General features: G+C 42.4%; 1 protein-coding gene across 2 annotated transcripts; it reads left to right on the forward strand.

The window, feature by feature from the left end:
• Window positions 1–1,091: 1,091 nt before the first annotated feature.
• Window positions 1,092–22,147, forward strand: LOC117514406 (SPRY domain-containing SOCS box protein 1). 2 transcript variants are annotated; one of them, XM_034174841.1, is made up of 3 exons: window positions 1,092–1,205; window positions 21,005–21,822; window positions 21,931–22,147. In XM_034174841.1, the coding sequence occupies exons 2-3, from the start codon at window positions 21,066–21,068 to the stop codon at window positions 22,113–22,115; spliced, it is 942 nt and encodes a 313-aa protein (XP_034030732.1). In that variant the 5' UTR covers window positions 1,092–1,205; window positions 21,005–21,065; the 3' UTR covers window positions 22,116–22,147. The 2 variants fall into 2 exon arrangements, with proteins under 2 accessions (XP_034030732.1, XP_034030731.1); XM_034174840.1 differs by lacking the exon at window positions 1,092–1,205 and adding an exon at window positions 20,320–20,325.
• Window positions 22,148–22,367: the final 220 nt, after the last annotated feature.

A 22,367-nucleotide genomic window follows, 5' to 3' on the forward strand; every position in this document is an offset into this window, starting at 1 on the left:
GTGTGAAATGCAGCAAAACACAACTACGGAGAGGACATAAGACACGGACAGGAGACAGAGCGCAACAGCTGTCACCCTCTACTGGACAAACTAAGTATTTTTATTTTTTTTTTAATCATTACGGCATACAGGTTCTATGCTGCATTCCGTCACATGCTTGCACTCAGGCGAGGGGTCATTTTCCAATGCGTGTTCTTCCCTCCAGGTACAACTTAGTGGTCTCTCTACTCACATCACTCTTCATCCCTCGTGGGAACAGTGGAAGGGTTTCTCCTCCATTCTGATCCGCACCCCTGGACACAATCAGTGATGGAGGACATTTTTTTGTTTGTTTGTTTTTATTTTTTTATTTATTTATTTTTCCATCACACTCCCTCTCCCTTGCCTTTGCTTTACCCCTCCTCCTGCTCACTCACTGCATTCATAGTACCTGGACACTTTTGTTTTCACGCACTCACACACCTGTGTCACTTTCCCACACTCTTGCATTTCACTTTATACTAATTTTTGCTTTTCTTTCTAAGGAGGTTCTTTGTGTCTACTCGTTGCCAGATGGCTTTGTAGACATTCAGGGGCACTCAAGTTATCCCTCGTGTGCAGTGTTTGTACGTTTTTGTTGTTGTTGTTGGTTTTTTTTTTTTTTTTTGTTTTTTTTTTTTTGTACATTCATGCTCGGATCTCGAACACGCCTTTGGACCTGGTTTTTGGATTTGGATTCTGGTACCTTAGCCCAGCTGACTCCACAATAATGATCCGTGCCTGAACGGTCTACAAGACAACGTTCAGGGCTAAAATTTTCAAATCAAAGCTGACCCGCTCCTCTGCGCATGCGTTTTTCCAGGATAATGAGCCGTTTTGGGTTCTATTTTGTTTTCCTCTTCCTATTAATTAAAAGTCCGAGTTTGATTCTTTTCCTGTGTTTCGCTGTTTTTGTTTACATTCATTACAGAATGCGTTAAGGATAAAGAAAAAGAGGTGAAGTCATTGCGCTCCGTTAAGAGATATCACGTCATCATCAGCTGCACAGCGTCGCACCGTTACCGAGCGGCGATAACACACACAAACACACGATAACACACGAGATACAAAACTCATATAAATGCAGAGGTTGGCAGAACTCAGTCATGAGAGGGATCCTTCAGTAGGGCAGCTGGAGAACCTACAGGACAGAGAGTTTTTGTTTGCACACGGACCTGCTCTAAAAGGTGAGATAAACATCTTTACATAACCGCTCATTTTCCACTCTATGTTCTCTCCTACTAGCCCAATTTCATTGTTTTATTATTATTATTTTATTATTATTCTGGCACTACATAGGTGGGGAAAAAATGAATGAATAAAAATGATAAACATTTTGAGGCATGTGTCACATATTCTGGCTCATGTTTCTAAAAATGGGAGAAACTTCTTTCTATGTATTTTTACTGGATGGCAACCTACTTACTCAACTCAACTTTATTTATAAAGCACTTTCAAACAGCAAAAACTGAAACAAAGTGCTGTACATAAAGGTCATAAAAACACAGTTCCCCGACCTGACCAAGCCAAAAGCTTAATGGCCTCAGATGAAGCCCATCGGAAGTACAGAACGTTGCAGTTCCTTGACTGGCCACTTGAGGCTGGCTCCAAAACGGAGCACATTCCTATTTGCCCTATTGAGGTTTCAAATGCTGCAAAACAGCATTAACATCACAACATAAAACTCTTGTGACTCTGTTATCTGGGTTTTTAGACGTTATTGTGTTTGTTTTATGTAAACATGCGAGAAGCTCAGGTTTTTTTCTCTGTTATTTTCAGTGGGAATTGCTGTGAGCCGCGATCGCTTACTGTTCATGTCGTTCTGGAGGAAAGTGAAGTTTGTTCTTTAGCGCCCTGCTTATGGTCCTTTACAGCACTGTGTGTCCTGTTTGTTCCAGAGTAATATATATCTGAAATTCGGTTTGCATTTATTATAGTCCACACAGGTTAAATGTAGCAGACATGGGTTATTTGGAATATTTGTTTTAGCATGGGGCAGCACGGTGGCTTAGTGGTTAGCACTGTTGCCTCACAGCAAGAAGTTCATGGGTTCAATTCCCGCCTGTGGCCTTTCTGTGAGCAGTTTGCATGTTCTCCCCGTGTTTGCATGGGTTTCCTCCGGGTGCTCCGGTTTCCTCCCACATCCAAAGACATGTGGGTTAGGTAGATTGGAATCTTTAAATTGTCCGTAGGTGAGCAAGTGGGTGTGAATGTGTTTGTTTGTTTGTGGCCCTGCGACAGACTGGCGTCCTGTCCTGGGTGTACCCCGCCTCGCGCTCTATGACTGCTGGGATAGGCTCCAGCCCCCCACGACCCTTGATTGGACTTTCAAGATGAGTACGTGAGTGTGTGGTTGTCCCCCACGCGCACGCGCGCACACACACATACGCACGCAACCGGGTCGGTCGACTGTGTACGTCCTCAGTGCAGTGAAAAAAAAATCACTTTCTTCCTGCTAAAAGCCTCCAGACAGCACAGTGGATTTGTTGTGTGTGTGTGTGTGTGTGTGTGTGTGTGTGTGTGTGTGTGTGTGTGTGTGTGTGTGTGTGTGTGTGTGTGTGTGTGTGTGTGTGTGTGTGTGTGTGTGTGTGTGTGTGTGTGAGTGTTTTAGCAAGTTTTTGGGCTGTCATGCATGCAGTTTCTTATTAAAGTGATGAAAAGCAAGTGATGAAAAGCATTTTACATTTTGGTAGTATAATGTTTATTTGTAATTGTCATCAAGTGGTCTCTGTTGTTTAGACTGCAGCAACTCTCTGGTGCACAAGGGACGGTGCCAGGAATAAATCATTTATAAGAAAGTGGTGAGTGAACAAACCATTCTGTGTCATCCTCCACAATGTTGCTGCTGTCAGCTGACAACTGCGCTTCATCCTCTTTCTGTCGCGTTCGGCTGGAACATACACGGTTTGGAGCCGCACATTATTTACACCGTTAATATCTTCATCAGAAACTTCCTCATCTTCTTCAAAAACAATTGATATGTCACTTAAATCTTCGCAATAATCGCGCACTATGCCTTCACTGTCCGTGTCTGCCGTATTGGTAATCAGAGCGGCGCTGCGACACACTACTCGAATGATGTCACATCCGTCACAGCGAAAAAGTAGGTCAACTCGGAGGAGGTAAATTCAAATTCTCAGATGGGTAACGAAACGTCTAAATCCTTGTTCAGTGTAATTTTATGGTAAAAAACCAAGACATGTGGAAAAAGCTTTTTTTATTCTTTAAGAATATGTAAAAACGTCATGGCGTGGCAGGGACACTTTAATGAGTTCATTGTGCCGTTGCTACCAACATGGCAACGCCCAGACATGGGCTTTATTTCAGCTGTTCTGGGTCTCTATAGGAAACCTGTGAGTTATACAGGCTTTGTCCAGTGTAGTCCTTTTATTTAAAGTGACTTACTGTGGATATTATGTGCAGTTTTGACATTATTTGTTTATCATATGTTACACTGGTACTGTAAACCATATTGAAATGTATTTAACCTGAAAGTGCTGTGTAAGTAAAGTTGTTTATTATTGTTGTTATTATTATGATGCTATGAACCAGGACAAGCTCATATTCTTTTGCAATCCCGAATCTGACCACCATTCGTGTAAGGATGCTGCATGCATCTGGTGTTGAACGAAGCTGTAAACCTGATGTCTCAGGTGCCTACCAACTTCTTCTTCTTTGTGTTTCGGCTGTTCCCGTTAGGGGTCGCCACAGCAGATCAATCGTTTCCATCTCACCCTGTCCTCTGTATCTTCCTCTGTCACACCAACCACCTGCATGTCCTCTCTCAGCACATCCATGAACCTCCTCTTTGGTCTCCCTCTTTTCCTCCTGCCTGGTGGCTCCATCCTCAGCATCCTTCTCCCTATATACCCTGGGTCCCTCCTCTGCACATGTCCAAACCATCTCAATCTCGCCTCTCTGACTTTGTCTCCAAACCGTCCCACCTGAGCTGTCCCTCTGATATGTTCATTCCTAATCTTGTCCATTCTTGTCACTCCCAAAGAGAATCTCAACATCTTCAGCTCTGCCACTTCCAGCTCTGCCTCCTGTCTTTTTGTTAGTGCCACTGTCTCTAAACCATACAACATAGCTGGTCTCACTACTGTTTTGTAAACTTTCCCCTTCACTCTTGCTGATATTCTTCGGTCACAAATCACTCCTGCCACCTTTCTCCACCCACTCCACCCTGCCTGCACTCTCTTCTTCACCTCTCTACCACACTCTCCATTACTTTGAACAGTTGACCCCAAATATTTAAACTCATCTACTTTCACCACTTCTACTCCTTGTAGCTGCACTATTCCACTGGGCTCCCTCCCATTCACACACATGTACTTAGTCTTGCTTCTACTGACTTTCATTCCCCTTCTCTCCAAAGCATATCGCCACCTCTCCAGACTAGACTCAACTTGCTCTCTACTCTCACTACAGATCACAATGTCATCTGCAAACATCATAGTCCATGGGGACTCCTTTCTGATCTCATCTGTCAACCTGTCCATCACCACTGCAAACAAGAAGGTACTCAGAGCTGATCCTTGGTGTAATCCCACCTCCACCTTGAATGAGTCTGTCATTCCGACTGCGCATCTCACCGCTGTCACACTATTCTTGTACATGTCCTGCACTACCCTAACATACTTCTCTGCCACTTCAGACTTCCTCATACAGTGCCACAACTCTTCTCTTGGCACCCTATCATAAGCTTTTTCTAAGTCCACAAACACACAATGTAACTCTTTCTCTCCTTCTCTGTACTTTTCCAACAGTATTCTCAGAGCAAACATTGCATCTGTAGTGCTCTTTCTCTGCATGAAACCATATTGCTGCTCACAGATCTTCACCTGTTTTCTAAGCCTAGCTTCTGCTACTCTTTCCCATAACTTCATGCTGTGGCTGATCAGCTTTATGCCTCTGTAGTTACTGCAGCTCTGCACATCACCCTTGTTCTTGAAAATAGGAACCAGCACACTTTCGTCTCCACTCCTCGGGCATCCTCTCACTTTCCAAGATTTTATTAAACAATCTGGTTAGAAACTCTACTGCCATCTCTCCTAGACATTTCCATGCCTCCATTGGAATGTCATCTGGACCAACTGCCTTTCCACTCTTCATCCTCTTCATAGCAGCCCTCACTTCTTCCTTACTAATCTCTTTTACTTCCTGATTTACTCTCACCACATAATCCAGCATTTTCTGTCGCTCATTTTCTTTATTCATCAACTCTTCAAAATATTCCCTCCACCTTCTCAGCACACACTCCTCACTTGTCAGCACATTACCATGTGCATCTTTTACCACCATAACCTGCTGCGCATCCTTTCCAGCTCCGTCCCTTTGTCTGGCCAATCGGTACAAGTCCTTTTCTCCTTCCTTACTATTCAACTTCTTGTACAGCTCGCAATATGCCTTTTCCTTTGCTTTTGCCACTTCTCTTCTCGCCTTACGCCGCATCTCCTTGTACTCCTGTCTACTTTCTTCATCTCTCCGACTATCCCAAAACATTTTTGCCAACCTCTTTCTCCTTATGCTTTCCTGGACCTCTTCATTCCACCACCAAGTCTCCTTGTCTTCCTTCCACTGTCCAGATGTCATACCCAGTACTGCCATAGCTGTCTCCCTCACCACATCTGCAGTACTTTTCCAGTTGTCCAAAATTGCTTCCCCTCCAACTAGTGCTTCTCTCACCTGCTCGCTAAATTTCACACAACAGTCTTCCTCCTTCAGCTTCCACCATCTGATCCTTTGTTGAGCTCTCACTCTCTTCTTCTTCTTTACCTCTAAAGTCATCCTACAAACAACCATCCTATGCTGTCTAGTGACACTCTCTCCTGCTACCACCTTACAGTCTGTGATTTCTTTTAGCTTGCATCTCCTATAAAGAATGTAGTCCACCTGTGTGCACCTTCCTCCACTCATGTTACCCTGTGCTCCTCCCTTTTCTTAAAGTAGGTATTCACCACAGCCATTTCCATCCTTTTTGCAAAATCAACTACCATCTGTCCTTCCCCATTCCTATCCTTGATACCATATCTACCCATTACTTCCTCATCACCTCTGTTCCCTTCACCAACATGCCCATTGAAGTCTGCTCCTATCACCACTCTTTCATGCTTAGGCACACTCTCCACCACCTCATCTAACACACTCCAGAAATCTTCTTTCCCCTTCATCTCACAACCTACCTGTGGGGCATATGCCCCTCACCCCTTCAATTTCCAACTTCACACTCATCACCCTGTCAGACACTCGCTTAACCTCCAACACACTTTTAACATACTCTTCCTTTAAAATGACCCCAACACCATTTCTCTTCCTGTCCTCACCATGGTACAACAACTTGTACCCACCGCCGATGCTCCTGCTCTTACTTCCCTTCCACTTGGTCTCTTGCACACACAATATGTCTACCTTTCTCCTCTCCATCATATCAGCCAGCTCTCTCCCTTTACCAGTCATACTACCAACATTCAAAGTCCCCACTCTCATTTCCACCCTTCTAGTTTTCTTCTTCTCCCACTGTTCGTGGCAACGTTTTCCTCCTCTTCTTTGTCGTCTTCGCCCAGCAGTAGCCCAATTTCCACCAGCACCCTGTTGGGCAATAGCACCGGTGGCAGACGTTGTTAACCCGGGCCGCGACCGATCCGGTATGGGAATTCGATTCTGAGTCTGCATAGTTGTGTTGACTTGTTTTACGCCGGATGCCCTTCCTGACGCAACCCTCCTCATTTATCTGGGCTTGGGACCGGCACTCAGAATGTACTGGCTGCACTGCAAATTATTTTATTTTGAATGGTTGAGGGAAGTGATTACCAAAATTAAGATCACTGCAGCTCACTTTGAAAGCTGAAACATTTCTTCACCCCACTCATACCTTTGATCAACACGTGTGTACTGGTATGTATGAACTCATTCATTCACTTTCTGTTCCTGCTTATTAAAATCAAAGCTCATGGTGGGACTGGAGCCTATCCCAGTGGTCATTGGGCGAGAGTCAGGGGACACCCTGGACAGGACGCCAGTCTGTCACGGGCCATATATAGACAAACACATTAACACACATGGTGTAACCTGCATGTCATTGGAAGTGAGAGGCAGTAAGAGCACCAAGAGACAACCCATGCGAACTTCACCCCACATTTTAGGAAACACAGGAGGGTTTGGGTTAAGATTAGAGTAAATGTAAGAGTTTAACTTTTATGAAGTACATAAAAAGTTTGGAAACTCAAACAGTATTCCCGCTTATGGATCACTGTTTTGTGCACTTCCAGAAGGAAGTCTTGTGCAGTAGTAGTATTATGATATAGTCCACATCTGATTCGCATAACGTGGACATGAGAGAAGTGTGCTCAGTGCAAATTTGACAGTCAAGGCTGAGCAATCAGATTTTGCATCATGGTGTTATCTCCGCTAGGAATAGAATGTTTTTGCTCCCATTGGACTATCTGTTTGTTTGATTGTTTGATGTTCGTTGGGATATCTCAAAACCACTGAAGTAGGCAGATAGTCAAATGGGGTTGAAAACATTGTTCTTGTTGAAGATAAAATCCTCATGCAGAATCCAAGGATTGCTTAGCCTTGGCTGAGGGATGTGCAGTCCGAGTGCTGTTCTAGTGTCCATAAGTAGGTCAGTTGCAACAGGTCAGGTCTGGGAGTATGTGCTGGTGCGGTAATTTGCCATATGCACCACACTGTGAAACCTCCTTGGTTTCTGGATGGCAACCACCCAAGTCATCCACTCACTCATTCATTTTTCAACGCTTACACCAATTAAGGGTCTATCCCAGCAGTCATAGGGCATGAGGCAGGTTACACCCTTTTGGGTGTACCCTGGGGGATGACTACTGGGGATCCATACACAATAAATAAACCCTGGACCGGACGCCAGTTTGTTGCAGGGCCACATATAGACAAAGACATTCATACCCGCATGCACACCTACGGACAATTTAAAGTTTCCAGTCCACCTAACCTGCATGTCTTTTGGATGTGGGAGGAAGCTGGAGCACCTGGTGAGAACCCACGCAAACACGGGGAGAACATGCAAACTCCACACAGAAAGGCCACAGGTGGGAATCGATCCCATGACCTTCTTCCTGTGAGGCAACAATGCTAACCACTAAGCCACCGTGCTGCCACTCAAGCCATCCACTTAAAACAGAGATCAAATTCTCACAATTTTTAAATAACTTCAACCAGAAAATGTGACACATGGAATAAAATGACTGAGAAATAATAAGACGTCTCTAAAACACAGTAATGGGTTTCAGTGAAATTTGTTTCAGAGTTACAGCCAAGAAGAATTGATTAGATTTTCTACAAGATGCAGATCCACAATTGTTTTCTATTAATATTCTTTTAATGTCACCCTTTGATGTTCATGCCTTTGTAGTATGGTGAAATAATGCTCCAACCTAGTCTGCAGTTCATTTAAGGACAAGTAAACAGGAGAGTGGGGCCTTGTGCTGTCTAATAATAATTTACATCTCAGCTCCAAATGTGCAGTTCACTGTGACAGATCTGGATTCTCATCCAAATCAGCATTAAATTTCACTTGTTTGATTATGTGTTATGGGATGACAAGTGTGCTTTGTGGACACAAGTGTGTGAGATCTTTAAAAAAAATGGATACAGAATTCAAAAAACTGCAGTGTCTTCCTCTAAAACAACAAGGTCAACCCTGATCCAGAATCCACATACCACAGTTTGCTTGGTTCTTCCTCTGGATGAGCTGGATCCTGCCAACAAGTAAACATACATGACTACACCCAACAACAGTGTAGCTCCTTGTGGAAGGTTGAGCAATTTCTGTGCTCATCATACACGGATGATCACATAACATTCTTGGCAAAGGTAAATATGAGTGATGTTCATATAGTCAGAAGGCCCAAGCCCACACACCGGGACTAATTTGAGGATCAGTACCTTGCTCAATAGACAGGAGTAGAGATGAATCACTAATGCTTTATAGATGGCAAGCTCCAATACATTCATTCATTCATTTCTATACCCACTTACTGCAAGTAAGGGTCACAGGGGGTCCCAGCAGTCACAGGGTGAGAGGCAGTGTACACCCTGAACAGGACTCCAGTGTGTTGCAGGCACACATATAGACAAACACATTCACACTTTCACGCAATTTAGGGCCCGCCCACACAGCAACTGGAGTCCCTTTATTCAGAGAATAGAGACATGATGACTTGGAAAAACAGTCACATGACTCATGGTGCCATCTTGGGGCCAAAATAGCGTTGGCTGTTAATCTGTCTGCATGCAAATCCAGCTATTTTATTTATTTATTCGCTGAAAGTGCCAGGTTGCTGTGAATTTGGAGGCACAAAGAGACACAACAAGGGCTTCATGATGTACAGATTTTCTTCAGTTCCGAACAGAAGAAAAATTTGGGAAAATAAAGTCAGCTGTGTGGGATGGAAGCCGACATCATCGTCAAAGCTTTGAGAGGTAAATTTATTGTTCAGTCCCATGGACAGTAAAACTCACCTAAATCGGATTTTCGCTTACATCAGATAAAATGTCCCATCCGATCGCAATGTATTTCCATTAAAAACCCTGAGTAGTCTGGACGTGCAAAGTAACAGAGGTACAAATTAAAGTTCAGTGCTGGCACTCACAGATTTGGGGAAAGTGGGACTGGAGTCATTTCCGTGATTAAAAGCCCGACCGTTTATTTTTTTCACACCGTGCAGCCTGCACGTGCACCTGTTAAATAAGACACAAAAGGCTGTGATTTGATACTTTTCTGCTTTTCATTCCTCGTCTGCCATCTTATTTTTAATAGTTTTTGCAGTGCGCACGCAGATTACATTTCGGGATCACGTACATTTGGCAGAAAAGTCCACAAACTTACAACACTAAGTTGGAAAAAGATGAAACTGTGCATCTTACCTTTGATTTGGAGGTGATGATTGTAGAAAGAAAAGCTTGTTGAGGGTCAAACTAATCCAGAATAAAGCATAATCCAGCGATGGAGAACTTTAAAACTGTCATGCACATCATTGCATGACAGAGTTACAGAGCTGCAGAAGCATAAATCAGGCTTTAAATTAATTAGATAAATCATCAAAAATTGTACATTTATGTAAATTTGATAGCCCAGCTATTTTTACATTTATTTTGATAGTACCTGTACCTGGATGTGGTGTTGTATGTGGTTAAAAAAAAATGTTGAAAAAAATAAAAGGTTCATTCAGTGCTTCAGCGCAGTTGGACCCAAAATGGTGCCATGTTCTGAGATGACGCTACTCTCTCAATTAAGGGACTCTAAGAGCAACAACTTTAGGCATATCCCCAAAAGTTTTGTATTGTACTCTGCATTTAATCATTAGTGATTGATCTCTGCTCCCCTCCACAGCATGTCTTTTTCCTGGTTCTCTCCCTCAGCCCCAACCAGTCCCAGCAGAGGACTGCCCCTCCCTGAGCCTGGTTCTGCTGGAGGTTTCTTCCTGTTAAAAGGGAGTTTTTCCTTCCCACTGTCGCCAAGTGCTTGCTCACAGGGGGTCGTTTTGACCATTGGGGTTTTTACGTAATTATTGTATGGCCTTGCCTTACAATATAAAGCGCCTTGGGGCAACTGTTTGTTGTGATTTGGCGCTATATAAATAAAATTGATTGATTGATTGATAATGGTTTTTCGTCCAGACAGTAGCCTGAAAATGCTACTTTTTGAAAACAGGTCCCACAGTGGATGAATCTCAAAACACCACCTTTGCGTTTTCATGTGTACAACCAATACACAACATATGTCAACCTATTTAAGCATAAAAAGAAAAAATAATATAGCACCTTCAACTGCACCACAGACTAAAACAGTTAAATGTGGTCTATTAAACATTAGGTCTCTCTTCTAAGTCCCTGTTAGTAAATGATATAATAATTGATCAACATATTGATTTATTCTGCCTTACAGAAACCTGGTTACAGCAGGATGAATATGTTAGTTTAAATGAGTCAACTCCCCCGAGTCACACTAACTGCCAGAATGCTCGTAGCACGGGCCGAGGCGGAGGATTAGCAGCAATCTTCCACTCCAGCTTATTAATTAATCAAAGACCCAGACAGAGCTTTAATTCATTTGAAAGCTTGACTCTTAGTCTTGTCCATCTAAATTGGAAGTCCCAAAAACCAGTTTTATTTGTTGTTATCTATCGTCCACCTGGTCGTTACTGTGAGTTTCTCTGTGAATTTTCTGACCTTTTGTCTGACTTAGTGCTTAGCTCAGATAAGATAATTATAGTGGGCGATTTTAACATCCACACAGATGCTGAGAATGACAGTCTCAACACTGCATTTAATCTATTGTTAGACTCAATTGGCTTTGCAAAAAATGTAAATGAGTCCACCCACCACTTTAATCATACCTTAGATCTTGTTCTGACTTATGGTATGGAAATTGAAGACTTAACAGTATTCCCTGAAAACCCCCTTCTGTCCGATCATTTCTTAATAACATTTACATTTACTCTGATGGACTACCCAGCAGTGGGGAATAAGTTTCATTACAGTAGAAGTCTTTCTGAAAGCGCTGTAACTAGGTTTAAGGATATGATTCCTTCTTTATGTTCTCCAATGCCATATACCAACACAGGGTAGAGTAGCTACCTAAACTCTGTGAGTGAGATAGATTATCTCGTCAGTAGTTTTACATCCTCGTTGAGGACAACTTTGGATGCTGTAGCTCCTCTGAAAAAGAGAGCCTTAAATCAGAAGTGCCTGACTCTGTGGTATAACTCACAAACTCGCAGCTTAAAGCAGATAACCCGTAAGTTGGAGAGGACATGGCGTCTCACTAATTTAGAAGATCTTCACTTAGCCTGGAAAAAGAGTCTGTTGCTCTATAAAAAAGCCCTCCATAAAGCTAGGACATCTTACTACTCATCACTTATTGAAGAAAATAAGAACAACCTCAGGTTTCTTTTCAGCACTGTAGCCAGGCTGACACAGAGTCAGAGCTCTATTGAGCCGAGTATTCCTTTAACTTTAACTAGTAATGACTTCATGACTTTCTTTGCTAATAAAATTTTAACTATTAGAGAAAAAAATTACTCATAACCATCCCAAAGACATATCATTATCTTTGGCTGCTTTCAGTCATGCCGGTATTTGGTTAGACTCTTTCTCTCCGATTGTTCTGTCTGAGTTATTTTCATTAGTTACTTCCTCCAAACCATCAACATGTCTATTAGACCCCATTCCTACCAGGCTGCTCAAGGAAGCCCTACCATTAATTAATGCTTCGATCTTAAATATGATCAATCTATCTTTATTAGTTGGCTATGTACCACAGGCTTTTAAGGTGGCAGTAATTAAACCATTACTTAAAAAGCCATCACTTGACCCAGCTATCTTAGCTAATTATAGGCCAATCTCCAACCTTCCTTTTCTCTCAAAAATTCTTGAAAGGGTAGTTGTAAAACAGCTAACGGATCATCTGCAGAGGAATGGTCTATTTGAAGAGTTTCAGTCAGGTTTTAGAATTCATCATAGTACAGAAACAGCATTAGTGAAGGTTACAAATGATCTTCTTATGGCCTCAGACAGTGGACTCATCTCTGTGCTTGTCCTGTTAGACCTCAGTGCTGCTTTTGATACTGTTGACCATAAAATTTTATTACAGAGATTAGAGCATGCCATAGGTATTAAAGGCACTACGCTGCGGTGGTTTGAATCATATTTATCTAATGGATTACAGTTTGTTCTTGTAAATGGGGAATCTTCTAAACAGACTAAGGTTAATTATGGAGTTCCACAAGGTTCTGTGCTAGGACCAATTTTATTCACTTTATACATGCTTCCCTTAGGCAGTATTATTAGAAAGCATTGCTTAAATTTTCATTGCTACGCAGATGATACCCAGCTTTATCTATCCATGAAGCCAGAGGACACACACCAATTAGCTAAACTGCAGGATTGTCTTACAGACATAAAGACATGGATGACCTCTAATTTCCTGCTTTTAAACTCAGATAAAACTGAAGTTATTGTACTTGGCCCCACAAATCTTAGAAACATGGTGTCTAACCTGATCCTTACTCTGGATGGCATTACCCTGACCTCTAGTAATACTGTGAGAAATCTTGGAGTCATTTTTGATCAGGATATGTCCTTCGCATAGTTTGCGCATATTAAGCAAATATGTAGGACTGCTTTTTTTCATTTGCGCATTATCTCTAAAATTAGGAAGGTCTTGTCTCAGAGTGATGCTGAAAAACTAATTCATGCATTTATTTCCTCTAGGCTGGACTATTGTAATTCATTATTATCAGGTTGTCCTAAAAGTTCCCTGAAAAGCCTTCAGTTAATTCAAAATGCTGCAGCTAGAGTACTGACGGGGACTAGAAGGAGAGAGCATATTTCACCCATATTGGCCTCTCTTCATTGACTCCCTGTTAATTCCAGAATAGAATTTAAAATTCTTCTTCTTACTTATAAGGTTTTGAATAATCAGGTCCCATCTTATCTTAGGGACCTCATAGTACCATATCACCCCAATAGAGCGCTTCACTCTCAGACTGCAGGCTTACTTGTAGTTCCTAGGGTTTTTAAGAGTAGAATGGGAGGCAGAGCCTTCAGCTTTCAGGCTCCTCTCCTGTGGAACCAGCTCCCAATTCGGATCAGGGAGACAGACACCCTCTCTACTTTTAAGATTAGGCTTAAAACATTCCTTTTTGCTAAAGCTTATAGTTAGGGCTGGATCAGGTGACCCTGAACCATCCCTTAGTTATGCTGCTATAGACTTAGACTGCTGGGGGTTCCCATGATGCAGTGAGTGTTTCTTTCTCTTTTTGCTCTGTATGCACCACTCTGCATTTAATCATTAGTCATTGATCTCTGCTCCCCTCCACAGCATGTCTTTTTCCTGGTTCTCTCCCTCAGCCCGAACCAGTCCCAGCAGAAGACTGCCCCTCCCTGAGCCTGGTTCTGCTGGAGGTTTCTTCCTGTTAAAAGGGAGTTTTTCCTTCCCACTGTCGCCAAGTGCTTGCTCACAGGGGGTCGTTTTGACCGTTGGGGTTTTTCCGTAATTATTGGATGGCTTTGCCTTACAATATAAAGCGCATTGGGGCAACTGTTTGTTGTGATTTGGCGCTATATAAATAAAATTTATTTGATTTTGATATGTGATGCGATGATGTCATAGCCCCACCTCTCTATCCTCAGTCTTAATCCATAAAATGTCCTGTCTTCCTCTGTCAGGTGTCTCGGATACTGTACCTGAAACAAGTCCATTATATCGGTGCATTTGGATTGACACGATTCCTACCCACTCACTCACTCACTCACTCACTCACTCACTCATCTTCAACTGCTTTTCCGGGTTCGGGTCGCAGGGCAACAGCTCCAGCAGAGGACCCCAGACTTCCCTTTCCCGTGCTACATTAACAACCTCTGACTGGGGGATTCCGAGGCGTTCCCAGGCCAGTGTGGAGATATAATCTCTCCACCTAGTCCTGGGTCTTCCCCAGGGTCTTCTCCCAGATGGACGTGCCTGGAACACCTTCCTAGGGAGGTGCCCAGGAAGCATCCTTACCAGATGCCCGAACCACCAGTCTATTTATAATCCAGGGTGACTCAAAGCATTATTATTATTATAGTGCTCAATACCTACTTTGCTGTCTTTATATTATATATCACCTTAGTGTGTATGTGTATATATATATATATATATATATATATATATATATATATATATATATTTTGTCATATGATTTTATTGTACTGTTCTGTGCTGCTTTTTCTCATTCAATTCTGCTTCTTTTTGGAAAGAGGAAAAAAAAAGACAGTCACTTCTTAAAACCAGCAGCGTTGACAGAGAAAATAACTTCTTCTTCTTTGTCTTTTTTCTATCACGCGCCAGTCTCCTTGTAATCCAGAATGGAGACGGCACCTGTCCTGCAGCAAATCAGTCACGTGATTGAAAACCCTCTATACTCTGGGTCCCTCCTCTGCACATGTAGCGGCCATGCCCAAAAAAGACTGCTAGAAAAGGGTGATACTCCTCCTGGCGGTAGAACAAAATGAGACCTGTTTTATTTAAAGGGTATGGATGTCTACTTTTAGAAAATCATGGTTGTACTAAATTAAAATGTGTACAATGCATCAGATTAACCCCCTGTTTGCCAAAACATTAACATGTCTTTGTACTGCAATATTTGATATATTCACCTGCCAAAGAGGCATAATATGTAATCAGAGCATCAATTAACCCCATCGTTCAGGTGTAAGGCATACCACTACACACATTCTTAGGGTTTAATGTGGTTTTTATCCTACTGTGGGGATATTAACCCCTTAGAAGTCAAATTGTTTTATGAATTTTCCCACGTTTTGTTGCTGCTCTTTTAATAAAATAAGTTGCTGTGTATATCATTTGACAATTTTAGATGTCTTTTATTAGAAAATACCAGGTAGAATCATTTAAAATGGGTACAATGCTTTAAATTAACCCTTTGTTTGTGGTAAACCATCAGTCCACAGTTAGTAAGCAATTTGACTGATTGTGGCCGAGATTTCCTTTGGGAATGAAAGTACATGACTTTTATATAAAAATCATCACACAGAATGTTCTGAAGTTCTTTTAATGGCAGTATAGACAGTGTTAACTCCTTTCCAGCTAATAACATGTTGATCAAAAATTCTGTCGAAACTTGCCGGAATGCATCTGGCTGTACAGTTTTGATAATCTTTCTGAAATTAACCACTACTAATACAAACAACGGAGTGTTTTAGGTATCTTTCAGTGGTTTTACCCAGTTAATTCACTGTATTTCTGAAAAAGTTTGGATTCTAAAGGGTTAATATCCCCATAGTAGGGTAAGAACTTAATTAAACCCTAAGAATGTATGTAGTGGTATGCCTTACACCTAAAAAAATGGGGTTAATTGATGCCCTGATTACATATTGTGCCTTTTTTGTTAGGGGAATATATCAGATATTGCAGTACAAAGACATGTTAATGTTTTGGCAAACGGGGTTAATCTACTGCACTGTACACATTTTAATTTAGTACAACCATGATTTTCTAAAAGTAGACATCGATACCCTTCAAATAAAACAGGTCTCATTTTGTTCTACCGCCGGGAGGGGTATGGATATTTTTTTCAGCCCTTGGCCGCTGGACTAATCTCAATCTCGCCTCTCTGACTTTGTCTCTGAACCGTCCCACCTGAGCTGTCCCTCTGATATGTTCATTCCTAATCTTGTCCATTCTTGTCACTCCCAAAGAGAATCTCAAAATCTTCAGCTCTGCCACCTCCAGCTCTGCCTCCTGTCTTTTTGTTAGTGCCACCGTCTCTAAGCCGTACAACATAACTCAATCAATCAATTTTTTTTTTATATAGCGCCAAATCACAACAAACAGTTGCCCCAAGGCGCTTTATATTGTAAGGCAAGGCCATACAATAATGATGTAAAACCCCAACGGTCAAAACGACCCCCTATGAGCAAGCACTTGGCTACAGTGGGAAGGAAAAACTCCCTTTTAACAGGAAGAAACCTCCAGCAGAACCAGGCTCAGGGAGGGGCAGTCTTCTGCTGGGACTGGTTGGGGCTGAGGGAGAGAACCAGGAAAAAGACATGCTGTGGAGGGGAGCAGCGATCGATCACTAATGATTAAATGCAGAGTGGTGCATACAGAGCAAAAAGAGAAAGAAACAGTGCATCATGGGAACCCCCCAGCAGTCTACGTCTATAGCAGCATAACTAAGGGATGGTTCAGGGTCACCTGATCCAGCCCTAACTATAAGCTTTAGCAAAAAGGAAAGTTTTAAGCCTAATCTTAAAAGTAGAGAGGGTGTCTGTCTCCCTGATCTGAATTGGGAGCTGGTTCCACAGGAGAGGAGCCTGAAAGCTGAAGGCTCTGCCTCCCATTCTACTCTTACAAACCCTAGGAACTACAAGTAAGCCTGCAGTCTGAGAGCGAAGCGCTCTATTGGGGTGATATGGTACTACGAGGTCCCTAAGATAAGATGGGACCTGATTATTCAAAACCTTATAAGTAAGAAGAAGAATTTTAAATTCTATTCTAGAATTAACAGGAAGCCAATGAAGAGAGGCCAATATGGGTGAGATATGCTCTCTCCTTCTAGTCCCCGTCAGCACTCTAGCTGCAGCATTTTGAATTAACTGAAGGCTTTTTAGGGAACTTTTAGGACAACCTGATAATAATGAATTACAATAGTCCAGCCTAGAGGAAATAAATGCATGAATTAGTTTTTCAGCATCACTCTGAGACAAGACCTTTCTGATTTTAGAGATATTGCGTAAATGCAAAAAAAATGGTCTCACTACTGTCTTGTAAACTTTCCCCTTCACTCTTGCTGATATTCTTCAGTCACAAATCACTCCTGCCACCTTTCTCCACCCACTCCACCCTGCCTGCACTCTCTTCTTCACCTCTCTACCACACTCTCCATGACTTTGAACAGTTGACCCCAAATATTTAAACTCATCTACTTTCACCACTTCTACTCCTTGTAACTGCACTATTCCACTGGGCTCCCTCCTATTCACACACATGTACTCAGTCTTGCTTCTACTGACTTTCATTCCCCTTCTCGCCAAAGCATATTTCCACCTCTCCAGACTAGACTCAACTTGCTCTCTACTCTCACTACAGATCACAATGTCATCTACAAACATCATAGTCCATGAGGACTCCTGTCTGATCTCATCCGTCAACCTGTTCATCACCACTGCAAACAAGAAAGGACTCAGAGCTGATCCTTGGTGTAATCCCACCTCCACCTTGAATGAGTCTGTCATTCCGACTGCGCATCTCACCGCTGTCACACTATTCTTGTACATGTCTTGCACTACCCTAACATACTTCTCTGCCACTCCAGACTTCCTCATACAATACCACAGCTCTTCTCTTGGCACTCTATCATAAGCTTTTTCTAAGTCCACAAACACACAATGTAACTCTTTCTGGCCTTCTCTGTACTTCTCCAACAGTATTCTCAGAGCAAACATTGCATCTGTAGTGCTCTTTCTCGGCATGAAACCCTATTGCTGCTCACAGATCTTCACCTATTTTCTAAGGCTAGCTTCTACTACTCTTTCCCATAACTTAATGCTGTGGCTGATCAGCTTTATGCTTCTGTAGTTACTGCAGCTCTACACATCACCCTTGTTCTTGAAAATAGGAACCAGCACACTTCGTCTCCACTCCTCAGGCATCCTCTCACTTTCCAAGATTTTATTAAACAGTCTGGTTAGAAACTCCACTGCCATCTCTCCTAGACATTTCCATGCCTCCACTGGAATGTCATCTGGACCAACTGCCTTTCCACTCTTCATCCATTCCGATCCTTGATACCATATCTACTATTACTTCCTCATCACCTCTGTTCCCTTCACCAACATGCCCATTGAAGTCCGCTTCTATCACCACTCTTTCATGCTTGGGCACACTCTTCACCACCTCATCTAACACACTCCAGAGATCTTCTTTCTCCTTCATCTCACAATCTACCTGTGGGGCATATGCACTGATGATATTCATCATCACCCCTTCAGTTTCCAACTTCACACTTATCACCTTGTCAGACACTCACTTGACCTCCAACACACTTTTAACATACTCTTCCTTTTTAAAATGACCCCAACACCATTTCTCTTCCTGTCCTCACCATGGTACAACAACTTGTACCCACCGCCGATGCTCCTGCTCTTACTTCCCTTCCACTTGGTCTCTTGCACACACAATATGTCTACCTTTCTCCTCTCCGTCATATCAGCCAGCTCTCTCCCTTTACCATTCATACTACCAACATTCAAAGTCCCCACTCTCATTTCCACCCTTCTAGTTTTCTTCTTCTCCCGCTGTTCGTGGAAACATTTTCCTCCTCTTCTTCGTAGTCTTCGCCCAGAAAATAACTTCTAACTGCAGAAATAATTAAATTCATTGCAGAATTGATTCCAGCTTATCAAATATGAGACTTTGATGTTTTTGACATTTGCAACTTTGTAAATTAAACATATTCAAGTTTGGGACTGTTGCATAAAAAAAATTTAAAGTCTTTGCTTGTGCAAATTGTGATCGATTTTGTCTCATATTTTATAAATTAGAATACCAGTAATCATCAGATTTGCCAAACAGTGTACTGATGCCCTTAAAAGAAAATGCATTCAGTGGCATCCAGATGTTTGATTTGAAAATCGTGGTTTGATATTTTTTTAAAATTACATTTAAAAAAAACATTCTGTGACCTATTCACCTAGAAAAAGTAGGTCAAAAACAGGAGTAAGCCCTTGATCTTCAGTAGTGCCCAATTTATCCAAAGATGCTTAAATACCATCAATTTGAACAGAGGAACTACAATTCCAATTCCAGTGAAGTTGGGACATTGTGTAAAATGTAAATAAAAACAGAATACAATAATTTGCCTATCCTCTTCAACATATATTCAATTGAATACACCACAAAGACAAGATTTTTAATGTTCAAACTGATCAACTTTGTTGTTTTTTGTGCAAATATTTGCTCATTTTGAAATGGATGCCTGCAACACGTTTCAAAAAAGCTGGGACGGGGCAACAAAAGACTGGGAAAGTTGATGAATGCTCAAAGAACACCTAATTGGAAACAGGTGTGTCATGATTGAGTATAAAAGGAGCATCTCCAAAAGGCTCAGCCATTCACAAGCAAAGATGAGGCGAGGATCATCACTTTGTGAACAACTGCATGAAAAATAGTCCAACAGTTTAAGAACAATATTTCTCAGTGTTCAATTGCAAGGAATTTAGGGATTCCATCATCTACAGTTCATAATATAATCAGAAGATTCAGAGAATCTGGAGAACTTTCTACACATAAGCGACAAGGCCGAAAACCAACACTGAATGCCCGTGACCTTCGATCCCTCAGGCGGCACAATGACATCATTGTGTAAAGGATCTTACCGCGTGGGCGCAGGAACACTTCAGAAAACCATTGTCAGTTAACACAGTTTGTCGCTACATCTACAAGTGCAAGTTAAAACTCTACCATGCAAAGTGAAAGCCATACATCAACAACATCCAGAAACACCTCCGTCTTCTCTGGGTCCAAGCTCATTTGAAATGGACAGACGCCAAGTGGAAAAGTGTGCTGTAGTCTGATGAGTCCACATTTCAAATTGTTTTTGGAAATCATGGATGTTGTGTCCCCTGGACAAAAGAGGAAAAAGACCATCCAGACTGTTACCAGCACAAAGTTCAAAAGCCAGCATCTATGATGGTATGGGGGTGTGTTAGTGCCCATGGCATGGGCGACTTACACATCTGTGATGGCACCAACAATTCTGAAAGGTACATCCAGGTTTTGGAGCAACACATGCTGCCATCCAAGCAACGTCTTTTTCAGGGACGTCCCTGCTTATTTCAGCAAGACAATACAAAGCCACATTCTGCACGTCTTGCAATAGCGTGGCTTCGTAGTAAAAGAGTGCGGGTACTAGACTGGCCTGCCTGCAGTCCAGACCTGTCACCCATTGAAAATGTGTGGCACATTATGAAGTGCAAAATACGACAACGGAGACCCCGGACTGTTGAACAACTGATGTCTTACATCAAGTAAGAATGGGAAAGAATTCCACCTACAAAGCTTCAACAGTTAGTGTCCTCAGTTCCCAAACGCTTATTGAGTGTTGTTAGAAGGAAAGGTGATGTTACACAGTGGTAAACATACCACTGTCCCAGCTTTTTTGAAATGTGTTGCAGGCATCCATTTCAAAATGAGCAAATATTTGCACAAAAACAAAGTTTATCAGTTTGAACATTAAATATCTTGTCTTTGTGGTGTATTCAATTGAATATAGGTTGAAGAGGATTTGCAAATCATTTTATTCTGTTTTTATTTACATTTTTCACAATGTCCCAACTTCATTGGAATTGGGGTTGTAGATTTATTAATTATTTTTAAAGATAATCCATTGTGACTGCTCTTCAACTTTTTTTTTTTTTTTTTGCTGTCTCATTTCGTCCACAGTTTTGTGACGGGCGGGGCCGGCAGCAGCAGACGAAGTCGTGATCCTGCGCTGTTTGCTGAAATGGGAATCACTCTGTCACTTTGGCTGCAGGGCAAATCAGCTGGCAGCCCTCCATCCTCTTCATCAGCTTTCCCTCCGCTGGCTGTGCCAATTTCCTCTCGCCTTGCCATCATTCTGAACTCCTCTCCAGTTCCTCCGGGAGACCGTCGCTCACGTTGGAGCTCTGTCCACCGCTCTCCTCATTTCCTGCTCTCTGCCTGCAAAGAGGAAGTGACACGTGCACCCACTGAGCAGAGCAGTGATGGCGTTCGGGCTGAGCTGGGGGTGATGTGTGGACTTCATGTCTGGGAGGTGTGTTGGAGTCCCATCCAACGTGGAACCCACGCTGTTGTAGGCGTTTCCACGCAGAACTGCCCTCTGCAGGCCGTGGGGTACAACGTGCTGGTCGGCAGAAACTCACAATCCTGGGGCTGGGAACTTAAATCCAATCATCTATGGCATGATGGGCAAAGTTTGGGGCTGTACCCTGGAGAGGGGAGGAGGAGTTGTTCTGAGGGGACGCTGGATTTAAGGCCACAGTCCCACACTTCTTCAAGTATCCCAAAAGATGCACAGATGTCACAGACGCCTCTCCCCATCCCTGAGCGCATCCTGCTGGTCCTGGATGCTGATGCGGGGACGCTGGGATATGTTGTTGATGGCAGCTTCCTTGGCATAGCTTTTAAGGACCTCCCTTGTGGGGTGGAGCTATTCCCAGCAGTGAGCAGTGTGAGGGGAGGAGCCAACATCCGGCTATGTTATTTAAATGGGGCCACACGTGAGTACGAGTATATTACAGAACTTTGAAAGGACTGGAGCATCGACGGATAGGAAAGCAGTAATAAATGATATCTAATTTAGTTTGGTTTCTGTGTTTGTCTTTTAGGTGATCCTCCAGCCCTGATGGCTTTATGTGGCCTGTCCATCCGACAGTTGTTAGGACAGCAGGGACACGTCCAAACACAGAAACTGCCTCTGCCTCCTGTCCTCCAGAACTACCTGATGTCTAACATACCCTCAGACAAAGACGTACCTACAACAGCAAAATGTTCATCATTTGCCAAAGACTGACACCACATTTTTATTTGACGAATGAACAGTGACGCCGAGTAGGTGTTTTAGTTTTTTTTTTGTTTTTGCTATTTATTAATATACCACAAAGCCCATTGTTGAAAACTTCCCATATGGAAGATATACATAAATTTTATAAAGTTTGTATCTGTTCTATCTGGAACTTGCATGTGACGGTCAAACCAGCTATAAGATCCTCAGTAAATTTGTACAATATGTAACTTACATAAATTGGGAACTTAAAAGAACAAT

This window comes from Thalassophryne amazonica, chromosome 7, assembly GCF_902500255.1.
Source record: "Thalassophryne amazonica chromosome 7, fThaAma1.1, whole genome shotgun sequence".
Taxonomy (NCBI): Eukaryota; Metazoa; Chordata; class Actinopteri; order Batrachoidiformes; family Batrachoididae; genus Thalassophryne; species Thalassophryne amazonica.

Coding starts and splice junctions, on each gene's coding strand:
- LOC117514406 (XM_034174841.1), top strand. CDS start 21,066: ATGGGAATCACTCTGTCACTTTGGCTGCAGGGCAAATCAGCTGGCAGC. Junction 21,823..21,930: donor TTATTTAAATGGGGCCACAC/GTGAGTACGAGT, acceptor TTTGTCTTTTAG/GTGATCCTCCAGCCCTGATG.